Genomic DNA, 17,804 nt, shown 5'->3' on the forward strand with positions numbered 1-17,804 from the left:
GGAAAATTCCACGCCTGACCTCATGTGATGGGTCACGGTCAAAATGCAGGCGAATGACACAGTTGATTTGGTGTTCCCAGGGGAAGAATAAAATTACCTTCAGGCTATGTGTATGTGAAACAAAAATGAGTTTTGTGTTTAGACTTGGGTCCCACCTCCAAGATATCTCATTATATGTATGTAAAATTCCAAATCTGAAAAAATTCCCAAATCCAAAGGAGTTTTGATCCCAGGCAGTCCAGATAAGGGTTACTCAACCTGTATCTTGAACTGAAAAGAACCACAGATACCACAGAATTGCAAACTTCTCTAATTAAAATCCTTTAAGAGTAAGTAAATATTCTTTTTAAGAAATCTGGGAGTAGTCCCACAAATTAGCATGGGTCCCTGAATAAGTAGGATGTGATTTACCTTCCAGTAACTGTGTATTTTCAAATTGGATAGCTTGGGTTGTTACCTGCTACTGAATGGCTATGTAGCTTTCTTTGCCTTATAATTATCTTGAAAAGCTGTGCTTTGCATATGATAGGCACTTGGTAGATATTTGAAGGAATTGAAACATCTAATAAATTCTAAAATTCAGAGAGCTCTTTTAAAGAGATTGACAGAACCTATTGGCCTCTTCAGTCTAATCAGATTGTCATTTGGCCCTGAGATTAAGCCAGTGATTTAAGTACATGGTTGGCCTCTGACATATTGATAAATACAAGAATTAAGAATCTTCATAAAAATAGTTTTGCTGTGCTGTATATTTGGCATTGTCTTAAAATTCAAGTAAATGTTGGATATAGTGCACTCATGTGATATTTCATTTTTGTTCCCCATAGTTGTTGCAATATATGATTATACAAAAGACAAGGATGATGAGCTGTCATTTATGGAGGGTGCAATCATTTATGTTATAAAGAAGAATGATGATGGCTGGTATGAAGGAGTCTGCAATCGAGTGACTGGTTTGTTCCCTGGGAACTATGTTGAATCAATCATGCACTATACTGATTAATTTTTTTTTTTTTGCTTTTAAAGTAGATTCTTATTACTCAGTCATACTGTGGGACTATTATGGTTAACAGACCTGTCTTAATATGTTTTAAAATGTGCCCATATTTTCAGGACATGCTGTTTTATTGGTAAATTGAATGTCTACCTGTAAGCATAAATCTTTGAGGCAGCTTGTGTATTGCTAAATAGCAGTTTATACAAGAAGCTGTCCATAACTGATTATGCTTATGTACTTACACATTTTTAACTTGATGACCAGCCTAAATATTCTGGGGAAGTGGGGTATAATATTTAACGAATCATGGTTCAGATTGTACCATTACCTGTTTCAGTGCAGCATGGTTACTAACGCTATGTCAGACTAATATTACAATCAGAAGATTTAAATGCTGGTGCTGGTCATACTTTTTTGGTTAGATTCTCTCATTTAAAAAAATACTGTTTGTTTAAAGCATGCATAAAAATTTATGTATTGAAATATACTTAAAAATTCCAAGATGCTTCCAATTGTGTAATACTTACCTGGAAGACTCGTACTTAGGTGTCTTAAAATGAATTGAGTCTTCAAGGTCTCCATGTGAAACAAAAAAGAAGCAAAAAGAGAATTATCTATAATGTTGTAATTTGTACCTAAGTTTTTTAATGAGTGAAATTTGCATTATAAATTTTTTCCATTCATAAATACATAAGTGAACCAAAGGTTTTTGTCCTTTCCTTCACTGGTTTGCTTTAAAAAAAAAAATAAATAAAAGAATGATTTATTGAAGAATTATGGTTCTATTTTCTCAATATATTAACTTGGTAAAAAATTTTAGCCTTATCTGTCCCAACAGCAATGTGACGGAGTTTTGCAGATTCAGAATCTGCAGTGGTATATATGAGTCAGTCTACTGAGTTCCTTTTTTAAAGAATCTTTTGAAGCTAAGAAAAGATGTCAAATTGTATGCATTCTGTAGGTAAAATTCTTAAGGATTGCCATGTCCTTCAGTTTTACAGTGCACTGTTGTACACTGGTTCAATGAAAGGAAATTAAAAGTACCTTTTACATGTTGTAAAAGTGGATGCAGTTGATTTGTGAATAGGCACTGTTGAATCCATTACCTGGCACTAGCAACATTAGAATTTTAAAATTGGGAAAGAAGGTGGGTCATGTATTCATCAGTGAACAGAGATTTACCTAACCAACAGACTTGTACTGTCTTTTGACGTGATCGAAATGCAACACATGCACTTTGTGTGTCTCCTCTTAAGGGAGGGTTGAGGGATGTTTTCTCTTCCTATCTTGTGTATAATTCTATATTGTCTAGGATATTAAAGTAGAACACTCAAGTGTGGGTTTGTGTTATTGAGGATTTGTTTGGAATTCAAATTACCGTTATATACTGGACGTTACAGACTTTTAACAACATAGTGAATGGTAAGAATAGTGCAAAACATTTATTTCGGAAAATTAAAGAACATTATTGCAATCAAATCAATGTGACTATTTCATGTGCATTTTGCCTTTGTTAATTTTAAACAGTGTCATTAGTGATCAGGTAGCTACCTTCTTTTCATTTTTCAAGTGGATTGTTCTCTTAATTTGTATATAACCTATTGTCTAAATTTTATGTACAGTCTTTTATAATAAACCATTCTCCTATATGAAATTTTGGATACTGTTAAAATATAACTCGTGGACTTCAATGCAGACTTCACATTTTTCTGACCTTTATTCCTATAGTAAACCAAAACAAACCATTGAATTTTATCATTTATTTGTATAATGGCCTTACATGTGGATATTAACAGTGTAAACAATACCACATATAACCAAGATACCTCGATTAGAATTTATAGGACTAGAATGACAGATTCAGATGGTTTAACTACATTTAAAAAGTTTTCTGGAAAAACTTTTGCAATAAAAAAAAAATAAATTGCCCATCAATAAGTGATATCTTTTAAAATGATTTTTGGTTATCTGCACATGAAGCAAACAGTGTATTCCATAAAATTCTTTAGGCACAGTCTGGTAAGATAGCTGCCAGAAAGAACAGGAAGAGCTGTCATTTATCTCTTGTGAGTACAATTTCTGAAAGTTGAATGAGGGCATCTCTTTCTGGGGATGGTCGAAGTTTACTGATCTCTCTTATTGCTTTATGGCAGTACTGCTGGGCGAGGTAGGTTGTTTGTTGCACACCATCACTCTACGAGATACAGAACAAAACAGATGCCTGTCACTGACTGAATTCCTGCTATAATAAATTAACACAGTTTTGAGATCAGATGAGCTGAGGGTTACAGTTAACAGTCAAACTACATCTCTAATGTTCATTGCCAGACTCATAGTCCTAACTTCATTTAGCATAGCTTTCTTTTTCTCATATAGAAGCAAATTTTTATTCTATTAGCATGCGAAGCACCTAGCTCATCAATATTACATAGTCATCCATCTCCCCCTAATTTTTACTTAAGTATTAGAGTTTCTTAAAAGTTCTACACATACAAAATATCTTTATACAAATTTTTAAATGTAAGAAAAAAAAGTAAAACTTAAGAAATAAAGAACAAAGACATAAAATGAAAGTACAGAGGGTTTATGATGAAAATCAAGTTCCTTTCTTCCAAAGGCACTTACTTTATCAATTAGTTTTTCTTTTGAGACAGGGTCTCTCTCTCTCTCACCCAAGCTGGAGTGCACAGAGGGATCTTGGCTCACCGCAACCTTCACCTCCTGGGTTCAAGCGATTCTCCTGCCTCAGCTCCCAAGTAGCTGGGACGACAGGTGCATGCCACCACGCCTGGCTAATTTTTGTATTTTTAGTAGAGACAGGGTTTTGCCATGTTGGCCAGGCTGGTCTCAAACTCCTGACCTCATGATCTCCACCTTCCTCAACCTCCCAAAGTGCTGGGATTATAGGCATAAAGCCACATTGCCCAGCCTAGTTTTTATTTCTTAACAAGGTTAGTAATTATCTGTTACCTTTTTGTTCAGATGAGGATTTAGCCTACCCATACTGTGCCTCCTAATTTGATCATTACACTGCTCTCTTTATTTTGTTGAATACTTCTGTTAGGTAGCCAAACTTCTGATTTTATCTTGTATACCAGTGCTCCTGTCCTTCCTGTAACCATACCGTTACACTATAGATACACATTCTATTCCGTAACCATGTTTTAAAATATTGGTTCTCTCTAAAAGCCAAATACTAATGAAGTATCATTTCTATGTAAAAATATTTACTGCAGAATCAAGTCATGTACTATAATTCTATTTCTTTCTCCATGGCTCATGATCCCTCTGTCATTTCTTTTTAATATGTTTCTTTGAGACAGAGTCTCTTGCCCAGGCTGGAGTGCAGTGGCATGATCCTGGCTCACTGCAACCTCTGCTTCCCAAGTTCAAGGGATTCTTGTGCCTCAGCCTCCCAAGTAGCTGGGATTACAGGCATGTGCTACCACGCTCTGCTAATGCTTGGCTTTTTAGTAGAGATGGAGTTTCACCATGTTGGCCAGGCTGGTCTCAAACCCCTGACCTCAAGTGATCCATCCACCTTGGCCTCCCAAGGTGCTGTGATTACAGGCACAAGCCACTGTGCCCGGCCCCCTCTGTCATTTAGAATAGAATATTCCTAACACTGTGGTTGAAAGACTTCTGATTTTCTATACCAGTTGCTTAAAACATGACACATTTTAGTTTGCTGTGCCTTTTTGTACAGAAGCCTGCCTTCTCTGTTTTCCACACATTTTGCTGAAGTACATCTGCAAATAACCTACCCAGAAAGTGTTCATGGGAAGTCAACGTTTTAGTCCTGATGTGTGGTGACTTTCTTTTGCCTTCAGATTTAATGGATCCTAGGTTTAAAATGTGTCATCCTCATTTGGAAGACCTTGCTCCACTGCCTTCTAGCATCCAGTATTTTTGCCTTTTACTGAGCCAGTTTTGACACCTTTTCCTTGCAGAGAGGACACTTTTATTTTCTTCCTGAAGTACTTGCTACATGATGGTACTGGTCCTCTTAGCTCTTACTTTTCACTTTTCCCTCTTTCTGTTTTACACTTGGGAAGATTTTCTCAGTTTCACATTGCAGCCCTTTGGGGTTTGTTCCTCACAGTCATTTTCAGTTTCTTAGAGCTTGCTCTTACTCATTTAAAAAGTATGATCCTGACTTGTTTTGTAAATGTGGTATCATTTTGGATCCTCTTATTTTTTTTCCCAAGTTTTTTTTTGTTGTTGTTATTTTGGTCCTATTCTTTTGTTTAGCAAGCTTTAGTCAACTCTTTTGTAATCTTGAGTTGTCTATTCACATTTAATGAGGGAATAGGGACTAGAAGCTCTGTGGGTGAACAGGGAGCTAGAATTTTGGAGAACATGTTTAGAGAACATTCCCGTGGATTTTTTTTCTCTAAATGCATTTCTGGCTGGGACTGCTGGAACTCTGCTATTTTCCATCGGTGCTACAATTAACTTCCTGCTTTTCAGTTCCACTTCTCACTCCAGCCCTCAATAATATACGTTATTTCTGAAGCCAGAACCTCTCCCAGGGATACTGACTTCTTTATCAGCTATAGCTCGCTCCCATAGTTTTTAACAGTACTTTCAAACCATTCTCCAAAAACAGCAGTAATGCAAATTACAAAGCTTAACAGTACAGTCAGTTAAAAGAGAAAAATAACGTTTTAGGGGCTGGAGGTTGCTTTTTAAAATCTTTTAAAAGTCTGAAAGGTAATTACTTGGAAGTCTTTCAAGTACTGTACTAAGTATAGATCTCATGCCACAGTTGCTTTGTAACAATTGTTCGCTCCCTCCATCTCATCCAGTAGGTCTGCTGGCTGCAAATGACAGTGCACTTGGAAATGGCTCATTCTCAAAACAGTCAGTCACCAAAACTCAAGTCATGCAAAGGGATCTGGCTTCCACAGAAAAGCTCTGAAGATACGTGGCAATATATCTGAAACCAGCCACTGGCCCCTGAACAGGGTTAAACCATTCTTCCTTTAGAAGAAAAACATTTATATAAATGTATATTTGCCTAAGTTGGTTTAACTTTTTTGAATGATCATTTTAGTACTTTTATAACAGTCACATAGGACGGACTAGGAAAGCCCAATTATGAGTTGACTATTTGCAGCAGTCCAGCTGCAGCCCAGATGGGGACATGAATGAGGCTAGAGCCAAGCTGGGTGACTGGCAGCCCAGTGATTCTGTGGATGGATACACAGGGAAGGCTGGCTCCACACTACTGGGCTTCAACCCTAACAGTTCACCAGAATCACTTAGGTGCCTTACATTAATGTCTGAGCCTTACCCAAGACCAGTTAAAATCTTTCATAAGTAGTCTAGAAGAGAAATGAAAATTAATAAAAAATCAGAAAACTGACTTTTCCCTTCACTTTTTTTTCATATCAAGATTTGACCAGTCTTGTATCTGTAATTTAATTTTTAGTTTAAATGTAACATTTTTGGATTAAAGGACTTTGCCATGTTGTTCCTGCTGCTGCCTTGCTTTTAAAAATAGTCTTACCTGTAATACATACTGTCTCGCTCTGTCCACGTCTCCCGGCAAACTGAACCGTCTCAAGATCATAGCATTCATTTCTGGGAACTAACCAAAAAGAAAATTTATTTATTTCTCTGGGGAGAAACAAGTGTTCTAACACTAGTTTGTAACAATAGGAAATAACAAGAAACAACAAAAATGTAATTAAATGTCTTGATGATGTTGGGGAGCAATAAATTGTGGCATCAAAAGCTAAGAGACATCCAGTCTATGCCCAGGCACTGCGGTAAGTGTACAGGAGGAGACGTTAGTCCTTGTTTATTCTGATGTTTTATCCTAGCCCAACACTGAGTAAGAGAGGCAGGGGGAATAAAGTACGTATCTAAAGCAACATGGTTCTGGCTGGACACGGTGGCTCACTCCTGTAATCCTGGGACGTCAGGAGGCCGAGGCAGGTGGATCACCTCAGGTCAGGAGTTTGAGACCAGCCTGGCTAACATGGTGAAACCCCATTTCTATTAAAAATACAAAAAATTAGCTGGGTGTGGTGGTGCGTGCCTGTCATCCTAGCTATTCAGGAGGTTGAGGCAGGAGAATCACTTGAACCCGGGAGGTGGAGGTTGTAGTGAGCCGAGATTGCGCCATTGTACTCCACTGTACTCCAGCCTGGGCAACAAGAGTGAAACTCCATCTCAAAACAACAACAAAACCCAACATGGTTCTTAAACTTTAGATCGTATCATTCCTAATGCCTGTACTGCCTGTGGGGCCTCCCTCAGTTTCCGATTTAGTAGGGTTGGGGCCTAGGCATGCAGTTCTAACAGATTCCCAGGTGACACCGGTATCTCATCTCTACCAACATTTTGAGAGCCACTGGCCTCGGATGAGGATGAGAATTGGGCATTCTACGCTAAGTACTAAATTGAGGGCCAACTGAAAGCTACTGAGTTTTCTGAGCCGAGAGCTTTATGTGCAGAGCTCTGCCTTAAGCAGTGTGTAGAGTGGATTTGAGCAGTGGTGCATAACACTGACTGCATACTGGGATCAGCTGGGGAGATTTTTCTTTTCTCCTGAGACGGAGCCTTGCTCTGTCACCCAGGCTGGAGTGCAGTGGCACAATCTCAGCTTACTGCAACCTCAGCCTCCCTAGTAGCTGGGACTACAGATGCATGCCACCATGCCAGGCTAATTTTGTATTTTTAGTAGAGATAGGGTTTTGTCATGTTGGCCAGGCTGGTCTCAAACTCCTGACCTCAGGTGATCTGCCCACCTCAGTCTCCCGAAGTGCTGGGATTACGGGTGTGAGCCAGTGCACCTGACCTGGGGAGGTTTAAATACAGTTGCCTAGATCCTGTTCCCAGAGATTTTGGTTATATTGGCTTGGGGTTTAGCCTGGGCACCAGGAGTTTCAACCGCCTCCTGCCCACCCTGGTATTTTTAATGAGCAGCCAAGGTTGAGAACTATGGAATTAAGAGTCATGGAGATGGAACAAACAGGTTACTGTAGTAGGTTATAAAAAAAAAAAAAAGGCCTGAATTAAGCTGACAGCAAGAACAGGAAAAAAAATAGGTAAAAAAGAAATTGAAGGTAAAGTCTATATTCTGTAATACGTAGGAACTATTTAGAACTGTCACCATCAACAGAATACAAAGCCAGCACACCAAATCACTTCACTTCCTAGATCCAAGCTCTAGTCTTGGTTTGGCCACCAGCTGCCACAGCTGAATGACTTCCTTAGTCCCTGGGGTCTTAGACTCCTCATCTCCATGGCCCCGCCCTTGAGCTCTAAGATGTCAGAGTGTTTGGTCTTGGCCACGTCAGTGCTAACAGCAGCTGCCAGGCTTTCCCTGGCAGTGAACCTGAAGGATGAAATAAGTTGTCTTGTAACCATGACCAAGGTGTTAGTAATCCTAGAAGAAAAAATAGGGCATACATAGAAAAGCCTCAGGCAAATGATCGCAGACGAAGAAAGAATGTTCTTTTCGGACCAAAATATGTGTCAGAACAAAGCTCTAAATATGTAGAGACTGCCAACATCCTTACAGAATTTATAGAGCCAGCAACTGGTTAGTTCTTATGAAAACCAGTAATTTCCTTTAGTTACTGGTCTTTTAAGGAGAAAACAAGCTACTAGAAAGAAATCAGGGAAGTCCCAATAAACTTTTTTAGTAAAAAAGCCAAATCAAATAGGTTTTAGTTTTATTTTTTGAGAGTCGTTCTGTCGCCCAGGCTGGAGTGCAGTGGTGTAATCATAGCTCACTGCAGCCTTAAACTCGTAGGTTCAAGTGATTCTCCCACCTTGGCCTCCCAAGTAGCTGGGACTACAGGCATGCACCTGGTTAATTTGTAAATTTTTTATAGACATGGGGTCTTGCCATGTTGCCTAGGCTGGTGTCAAACTCCTGGCCTCAAGTGATCCTCTTGCCTGGGCCTCCCAGAGTGCTGGGATTATGGGCATGAGCCACCACACACACAGCCTGTTTTTTTAATACCACATACCAATACTGGATATCTAGAAGGTTTTATCATTAACACCGATGTGATCCTCTCCTAGGCATCTGGTGACATTATCTTGTTTATGATGTACAAGCTTTTTCTACAGTACCAGCAAGTGTAGGAAGATGTGCTGATTGGGTGGTTTTCTCTGATGCCTTTACTATAAAAAGCATTGAGAAAGCAAAATTTGAAAAAATATTTGCATCGAGTGACTACATCCTTCCTTCCAAACATGTTGTGTGTGCAATTTTAATATGCAAATATCAAACTCTTCCCAGGCACTCCCGAGGCCCCTTAGTGTGTATGTGGAAAAGAAAAGAAACACAGCCGGAGGAGTAGTTGCCTGCAGATTTAGTGAGAAATAAAAACTGTTTGCTCAGGTGCTGCCTTCAAGATTAGGAAAACCACCTGTGGATAAATCGTGCTGTAAGTGTGAAATCCGTCCATAAACTGGACCGCCAAGGCGACCCATAAATGACTTTACCCAAACAAAACCTGGGTAACCGAGGCACCAACGAGTCACCACGATAGCATAAGGCCTGTGCAGCTGGTGCAGGGGCTGGCGATGGCATCTGGAAACGTGGCTGCAGCCTGACATTTAGGTCTAGTGACTTATCAAATAAGGAAGAGAAACAGAAGAAAGGAAAGATTTTTAAAGAGATATTTGTAAAGCAATATAGTCTCACCAGAGAAAGGAAAGCACCTCCATTTTGTTTCTGAAGCTTTCAAAAAATCCAATTAACATGGAGTTTTTGTTCTTAAAGAAAATATGTACACATACGTGCATGGAAGGACACTGTCATCCTTTCATCCCTGGGACTCCTCCAGAAATTCCCAAACCTCTCTTAAATCCTCTGAACCAACTATTATCAGGAAACCCCTTAAGAGAGATGTTAAAAATAAAGGAATTCCAAAGAAAAGGTGTCTGTCAGGTGCTGCGTGGAGCAAACTCCAAAACAACCCGCCATGGCAAGTTAAAAAAGGGAATGGTGGTTTCCCCAGAATGCTTGTCCCGGTCCAGTATGCACAAATGGAAAAGTGCAAAGACTATCTCATCAGCAAACAAAACTCACCTACCAAAGGGAAAGGGTTCCACACATCTCAGAACGACTCCACTAAGTAGGTATGTTCACAATAAAGAAGACATGACACAGGATGCTGGGAGTATCATCAGTGCCTGGAGTCAGTTACCTGCTCTGTGGGAAGGCCTGTTGGGTGTCATAGCTACTAACTTCTCAGCATTACCAGTGGTAATAACACTACGTAAGATATAAGAAATAAATTCTGGTCTTAGACTTGTTCAGTTCCCTACTGTGCCATTTACCAGATGTTTAATTTTGGCAAGGTTTGAGCATCAGTTTCTTATTTGTAGGATAGCCACCATCGTTATCTACCACAAAGAGGAGTTGTGAGATTAGAGATAATGTATGAACGGATCCTTTGTAAACTGAAAACACAGTAAGTGGAGAAACTGCACATTCTTATGTTATTTTTGGAACTTGTTTTTACCCAGAATTAATTTTAGTCCCATAAATCTTTTGACACATTTCTTGCTAAGAATCTCTTGTTTGACAGTGTATTCCACAACAGAGCTGAACCTTGCTGTTTTATTAGAATACAACGTACAAATACTTATTTGGCTAACTGCTGGCCCATGTGTCACAAGAGAGAAACATCAGTCTACTTTTGAAATGAGTCTTGTTCAGAGTCACTTCCTGCTTGGACTCATTCTGTGTTCCCTTTTCTGAGGCTGTAACGTGCCTTCTTTTAAACTCACTGCCTTATGAGCAGATGAGAACACTGCTGTCTGGTGGGCGTGAGTAGGCGCCTCATGACTGGGATTTCCCAGTGAAGCACACAAACTGTAGCCTGGGGCACAGTCATCTTTCTTCCTCTTTTTTTTTTTAAACCCAGCATTTTTCAATCTCTTGTAGATTACTGACAGATACTATGTAGGAAAGTAATGTTTGCAGTCGTATAGGTGGTAGCCAACGACTCATTTTTATAATCCCCAGCATAACATCTACACGGCTCAGATGTTCCTCACTCATGCCTTAATGTACGAAAGGAGATTTTATAAATTTTTGTTAAATGTGGGCACATGTATTATGCTCCTTGATTTTGGGCTGGCAAGTAAGTCTCATTGGGAGAAAGGACCTATGTACGGCATACCTTTCACTTCTTCCCTCAGCCTCCAGAGTTTGACAGGATGGAAGCCTTGTAATAATGAGGGCAGGTGTTCCTACAAAGCACCCCAACATCTCCATTCATAGCCCTTATTCCTCCAGTCTCTGCTGTCCATTAGCAAGTCACCATTGGGAGAAAGGACCTATGTACGGCATACCTTTCACTTCTTCCCTCAGCCTCCAGAGTTTGACAGGATGGAAGCCTTGTAATAATGAGGGCAGGTGTTCCTACAAAGCACCCCAACATCTCCATTCATAGCCCTTATTCCTCCAGTCTCTGCTGTCCATTAGCAAGTCACCAAAGTAGCCTGGCCCAGCCACCCAGGACATCGGCCTCCCCTGGTAAGAATCACGCTGCCAATGGCTGTGCTAGATAGTGAGTGAAAGATAACCTCTCCTCTCCAATCAGAAACCCACCAAAAGCAGGGGCCGTGGTTTCTGTATCACAGTGGAATCACTGATTTCTATGGAGGACATGATTGACCTTTGTAAATGTGAAGACAGAATAAAGGCAAAATCTCTGAAAGACCAAAAATTACTATAATTTTAGACCAAAGAGCTAATGCTTAATTTTATGGCACAGTGATGAACGTTACTGCTTTGCTACATAACAAATTAAGTACTACTGAGATGAAAATCTATTAACAAGATGTCCCAACACCAGCTAATGTCTTTTTTTTTTTTTTTTTTTTGAGACGGAGTTTCACTCTTGTTACCCAGGCTGGAGTGCAATGGCGCGATCTCGGCTCACCGCAACCTCCGCCTCCTGGGTTCAGGCAATTCTCCTGCCTCAACCTCCTGAGTAGCTGGGACTACAGGCACGCACCACCATGCCTGGCTGATGTTTTGTATTTTTTAGTAGAGACGGGGTTTCACCATGTTGACCAGGATGGTCTCGATCTCTTGACCTCGTGATCCACCCGCCTCGGCCTCCCAAAGTGCTGGGATTACAGGCGTGAGCCACCGCGCCCGGCAATGTCTCACTTATTTCAAGTAACATTCAGTACAGCCAAAGCCATGTGGCCAGCATCTGGAGGAGGCTGTAAGGATGTCTGTCTGCTTTGTCAGTCGTGGGAACATCTTTGAAGCTTCCTAAGCCTTTCATTCACATTAAAGGGGGACGCGAGGGCAGCTGTACTGACTTCCTTACTTCCCAGTCCCTTCATCTGGAAGAAGGAGGAACTCTGGGTCTGCCGCACTTCACTGAATTCTTGAAATTTGAGGCAATGGCCTAACTTCTAAGGCCCCTCTCAGAGCAGCATAATCTCATTACACTTCTAGAACTGAAGAATTTCTTATGCCCTTGATGCTTCCTGTGCCTTTTTCAGGGGCTCTGAGGACCACCAAACTCCAGTCCTATAATCAAGATGTGGAAACCATTCACCTTGCCGGTTCCCAAGATGTATGGAAATAATCATGATGCTACCTCAAATGCCTACAGCACACCACAAGACACAAAGACCTTAAATAGGATCTTAGCTAAACCTCACCACCACCCTGGGAGGAAGGTGGCCATCTTCTCAATTTTACAGATGGGGAAATGGGCTTAGCAAGGTGAAATGACCAGCCCCAACATCTCACTCAGAGCCAGGATCAAATGCAGACCTGCGATCTCTAATCTAAATGCCATCCCATCCACTGTGCCATGGGACATCAATTCTGTGGGGCTATCCAGTGACACATCAAAGGGAGTTTGTAAAACGTATAAAACCTACCTGCTGAGAGGCAAACAGGACAGGACCAGTGGCTAACCCGAGCTTCAGATCAGCTGATGTTGGTTTGCCCATCTGGTCAGAACATGAGGTGAAGTCCAGTACATCATCTATTAGCTGACAAAAGGAAAAATGGGATGTAAGGAGCACCGCCATGCCAACATCGCTGCCTTCATTCTTACTATTCTCACGATTACACACTAGGGGAGAATGTTGACTGTATCACTGTACCACCATTCTTATAAATAAAAAGCACACCAACCTGAAAAGCTATTCCTATATTTTTCCCGTACTGATAGGCGATCTCATGCACCACTGGGTCAGGGCATCCTAGAACAGAGACCTGAAACAGAAAGAGCATTCTGAGATAAGCTGCTTCCAGGCAGCAACAAAGCAGCCAATCCCTGGATGAAGAAATCATGTGTGTATGCCTTTAAATAGGAAGTAGCGGGGCTGATTATGCACATTCAGAAGACACTGACATCAGAAGGACACCAAGTATGTACAGAATCACATTTCCAAACACAGAATTTCAGTCTCAGAGTGTGTTGTTAAATTCTAAGAAAATGACCGTTCCACAGCCCCGACCTTCAGGCAGCATAAGCAGCCTTTCCCACTGCTTAGGAAAAGCTGAGCTACAATTGGACTGGTTCTGCTGGTAATATGCTAAGTAAACCCTACTTACATGCAAAAGAAACAGATCCCAGTCTGTGAAATACCGACTTCTAGCCCTCAGCAAACTAGCCCAATTACTACTGCTGGCTTTAGTAATCTGTCAATTTATCCCTTATTTCAGGAATAGATACTAATGTGATCACACACGATGCGGCCACACATTTCCACATCTGTAGTCCTTTCATCTTTGGTAATTTCATCTGTTTCTGAATGCAGTTGTTTCTTAGTACGTCCATAAAAGTAGTCTCAACCCTCCTGCTTCAGACACAGACATCATTCTTTTATTATCAGAAGGAACTTCACTGGTCCCACAGTTTCCCCATTTCTCTCAAAAGAAGGGACTGTATAAAAACCCTTTCCCCTCCTTTCAATGGGGGAGAAATAGAACTTCTGAAAGTCTTTTTAAAACTCCAGAAAGCTAGCTGGCTCCAGCCGCTGAAGTACATTTCCCAGTGCCCTGCTAGGCATGTTAAGCAGGCCCAGCCACTTTCTCAGAAAACAAAGCCTGGGTAAAACCAACAGTGGGGAGGGGAGAGATGGTCTGTGTTCTGCTGGAGAGGAAGTGTCTCTGTTGACGCTCCATGAGAAAGCCAGCTGGCGCACTGCACAGTTGTCTTTCTGTCAGGCTGGTGGATGCCAGGAAACCCTGTCCCCTGACCTTTGGCGCCGCTTCTGTGGCTCTCCAGTCAGCGAGGCACTCTGCTCAGGCGTCAGTGTGGTACAGCGCCGCAGGCTCTGCCGTGAGACTGTGGGGCTGCATTCGTGCCCCTTACACGTACCATGTGACCTTGGCATGTTACTGAATCTCTCTTGGCTTCAGTTTCCTCATCTGTATGATGTAGAAATCACAAGCACTTACCTTGTGGGGTTGCTGTGAGAAGCAGATGTGAGGCCGCATTTACGCCCTCAGTATGGCGCCTGGCGCCTGGTTAGAATGCAATGTGTGTTTGCTATTGTCATTATTACCATCTCTTTTTAGAAATAGGACCTCACTCAGTTGCCCAGGCTGGGGGGCAGTGGTACCATCACAGCTCACTGTAACACTGAACTCCAGGCTCAAGGGTTCCTTCCGCCTCAGTCTCCTGAGTAGCTGGGACTACAGGCACGCACTACCACACCTACCTAATTTTTAATTTTTTCAGAGATGGAATCTCACATGTTGTCTAGCTGGCCTCAAACTCCTGGGCTTGGGACCCTCCCATCTCCGCGTCTCAAAGCGTTGGGATTACCAGGCCATGAGCCACCGCACCCGGCTGTCTGCCGTTATTCTGAATAATCCTCCTCCTCCTCCGCTGGAGCCAGAAACAGGAGCCTGGGCAGTGTCCATGCACCTCTGCCAACTAAAGCCAGATCACATCATGTCCGCAGCCTGAGAATGCTTTTTGCCAACTTAATGGAGTCTGTTGACTATGTAGCGCTTGGCCAGGAGCACATGATAAAATTGCACACACCATAAAAGGTCAGGTGGCCACTGCCGAGTGAACAACATGCTCATAACTGCTTTCAACAGCAAACACCTTCCCACAAGCAGGCACCCTGGGAGAAACTGGGAGAAGCTAAGATATCCATCAACTTGGCCAAAAGGGGAGCACAGGCAGCCTGGGCTGTGCTGAGCTCAGAACAGGATGACACTGGGGACAAGATCCTCCTAGAAGTAACCGATAGTGAAGCAATCTCCTGTAGCTCTGAGATTAATGCTGTTTCCTCAACCCAGAGCCACAGATAGTATAAACTTTCTTCCTGAAAAGTGAAAGATTTTCTAAAAATCTTATTTTTCTTTTGGAGACAGAGTCTTGCTCTGTCACCCATGCTGGAGTGCAGTGGCACAATGTGGGCTCACTGCAATCGCCACCTCCCTGGTTCAAGCAATTCTCCCGCTTCAGCTTCCATATGCCACCATGCCCAGCTAATTTTTGTATTTTTAGTAGAGACAGGGTTTTACCATGTTGGCCAGGCTGATTTCCAACTCCTGACCTCAGGTGATCCACTTGCCTCGGCCTCCCAAAGTGCTGGGATTACAGGTGTGAGCCACCACGCCCTGGCCTAAAAATCTATTTCTAAACATCTTAATGGATTAAAATGTGTGGTGCACATTTGTATGATTTGAGCTAAACCTCACAATACCCCACAAATATGGATTATGTGCTTGGTGATGATAAAAGCTAACAATTCCTGAGCACCCACTATGTGCCAGGCACTGTTCTACAAGTTCTACAAGTTCTCCCATTTTAAGTCACTCACGAGGTTCAAGAAACCGAGGCACAGAGGGTACCAGGCATTACATAGCCCCGACATGCTGGAACCTGAATTCAATCCCAGAGAGTCTGGCTTCAGACACTGTTCTCTTCATCACTTAGCTGTGCTGAGTCTATGCTGGGTAATGAAACGGAAGCTCCAAGAGGTCAAGGACTGTGTCCACGTAAGCACAAAGCTACAGTCTCCCTGCACCGGCCCCTCCGTGTCCACACGTGCCGACACAGAAAGAGCTTACGTAGTGGGCAGCCAGCTTCTGCCCGACATGGCAAAGGACATTACTGCTAAGATTTCAACTATCCCAGATTTGTGTGGGGTAGCATAAACACCATGCCAGAGAGTCCTGCTTCCCCATTCCAGGTAAGGACTGCCTGCATCTGTGGCAGGAAAACAGAAAACTGCCACAAGTTAGATGCAACATAGCACAACATACAAGGCAGCAAAGAGGTGCACGGGCCTGCACTCAGCATCAGAAACAATTTGCATCTTTCTGGGAGTGGGTGGAGCATGAAGATGATTAAGTCAAAGTGGAGCTTAACTGTTTTGTTAGGAGCACATGCAGCCGGGCTGTGTTGTGCATATGCACTTCTTTCTGGGGAAGGTTCACAACTTGCATCACATTCTCACAAGCCTTGTCTCAACAAAACTGGAAAGGGCTGGGCGCAGTGGCTCACGCCTGTAATCCCAGCACTTTGGGAGGCCGAGGTGGGTGGATCACCTGAGGTCAGGAGTTCGAAACCAGCCTGAACAATATGGTTGAAATCCCGTCTCTACTGCAAATACAAAAATTAGCCAGGTGAAGTGGCGTGTGCCTGTAGTCCCAGCTACCCAGGAGGCTGAAGCAGGAGAATCACTTAAACCTGGGAGTTGGAGGTTATAGTGTTCTGAGATCGTGCCACTGTATTCCAGCCTGGGTGACAAAGTGAGACTATCTCAAAAACAACAAAATGCTGGGAAGACCATTTGTATTGGCAGGGGACAAGCACTTGATATTTATCAAGCATCTCTATCTATGGAGTGTGTGTTTGTCCCACCATTAGTTAAGAGATATATTCCAATCCACATGTACTGTGGCTTAGTTATCAAAAATAGTAGAGAGCAGGGCTAGTGCAGTGGGGCTCACGCCTACAATCCCAGCACTCTGGGAGGCTGAGGTGGAAGGATCGCCTGAGCAACATGGCGAAACCCCATCTCTACCAAAAATACAAAAAGTTAGCGGGGCATGGTGGTGCGTGCCTGTCCCGGCTACTCGGGAAGCTGAGATGGGAGGACTGCTTGAGTCTGGGAGGCAGTCGTTACAGTGAGCCAAGATCCTGCCACTGCACACCAGCCTGGTCAACAGAGTGAGACCCCATCTCAAAAACAAAAAAACCCAGGGTTGGTCACACTGGCTCAGGCCTGTAATCCCAGCACTTTGGGAGGCCAAGGTGGGCATATAACAAGGTCAGAAGTTCGAGACCAGCCTGACCAATATGGTGAAATCTCATCTCTATTAAAAATACAAAAATTAGCTGGGCATGGTAGCACGTGCCTGTAATCCCAGCTACTCAGGAGGCTCAGGCAGGAGAATTGCTTGAACCTGGGAGGCTGAGGTTGCAGTGAGCTGAGGTCGTGCCATTGCACTACAGCCTGGGTGACAGAGCGAGACTCATCTTAAAGAAAATAACAAAACAGGGTGTTGCCAAAAGACAAACGAAAACACTGGGAGAAAACATGTAACATAATCTCACAAATAAAGACAATATTCTCTCTATATAAAGAAACCTTAAAAACGGAGAGGTAAAAAGGCAATATAATCCACTGGAAAAACAGGCAACAGACATGAACAGACAATTCACAAAAATTAAAAATATAAAGATGGCCCATAAACCTGGCCAACATGGTAAAACCCCGTCCCTACTAAAAATACAAAAATTAGCCTGGCATGGTGGCATGTGCCTGTAATCTCAGCTACTTGGGAGGCTGAGGCAGGAGAATCGCTTGACCCTGGGAGGCA

At 42.4% G+C, this 17,804-nt stretch overlaps 2 protein-coding genes across 22 annotated transcripts in view; one reads left to right on the forward strand and one right to left on the reverse strand.

Annotated features, from left to right (window-relative positions):
- Positions 1-2,651, forward strand: part of ABI1 (abl interactor 1) — a 126,512-nt gene extending 123,861 nt beyond the window's left edge. For all 18 annotated transcript variants that reach the window (XM_017535489.2, XM_017535494.2, XM_017535490.2 and 15 more), the window contains one exon: positions 828-2,651. In XM_017535489.2, the coding sequence (XP_017390978.1) occupies positions 828-1,003 (176 nt within the window). In that variant the 3' untranslated portion in view covers positions 1,004-2,651. The remainder of the gene's footprint in view (positions 1-827) is intronic.
- Positions 2,652-2,742: 91 nt separating this feature from the next.
- The window catches only part of PDSS1 (decaprenyl diphosphate synthase subunit 1), a 53,032-nt gene continuing 37,970 nt past the window's right edge, over positions 2,743-17,804 (reverse strand). For all 4 annotated transcript variants that reach the window (XM_017535505.2, XM_017535508.2, XM_017535506.2 and 1 more), the window contains 4 exons: positions 13,143-13,223; positions 12,884-12,997; positions 6,510-6,590; positions 2,743-3,191 (listed from right to left, as the gene is read on the reverse strand). In XM_017535505.2, coding sequence (XP_017390994.1) covers positions 3,051-3,191; positions 6,510-6,590; positions 12,884-12,997; positions 13,143-13,223 — 417 coding nt within the window. In that variant the 3' untranslated portion in view covers positions 2,743-3,050. The remainder of the gene's footprint in view (positions 3,192-6,509; positions 6,591-12,883; positions 12,998-13,142; positions 13,224-17,804) is intronic.

Source organism: Cebus imitator, unplaced genomic scaffold (genome assembly GCF_001604975.1).
Source record: "Cebus imitator isolate Cc_AM_T3 unplaced genomic scaffold, Cebus_imitator-1.0 Scaffold92, whole genome shotgun sequence".
NCBI classification, from domain to species: Eukaryota; Metazoa; Chordata; class Mammalia; order Primates; family Cebidae; genus Cebus; species Cebus imitator.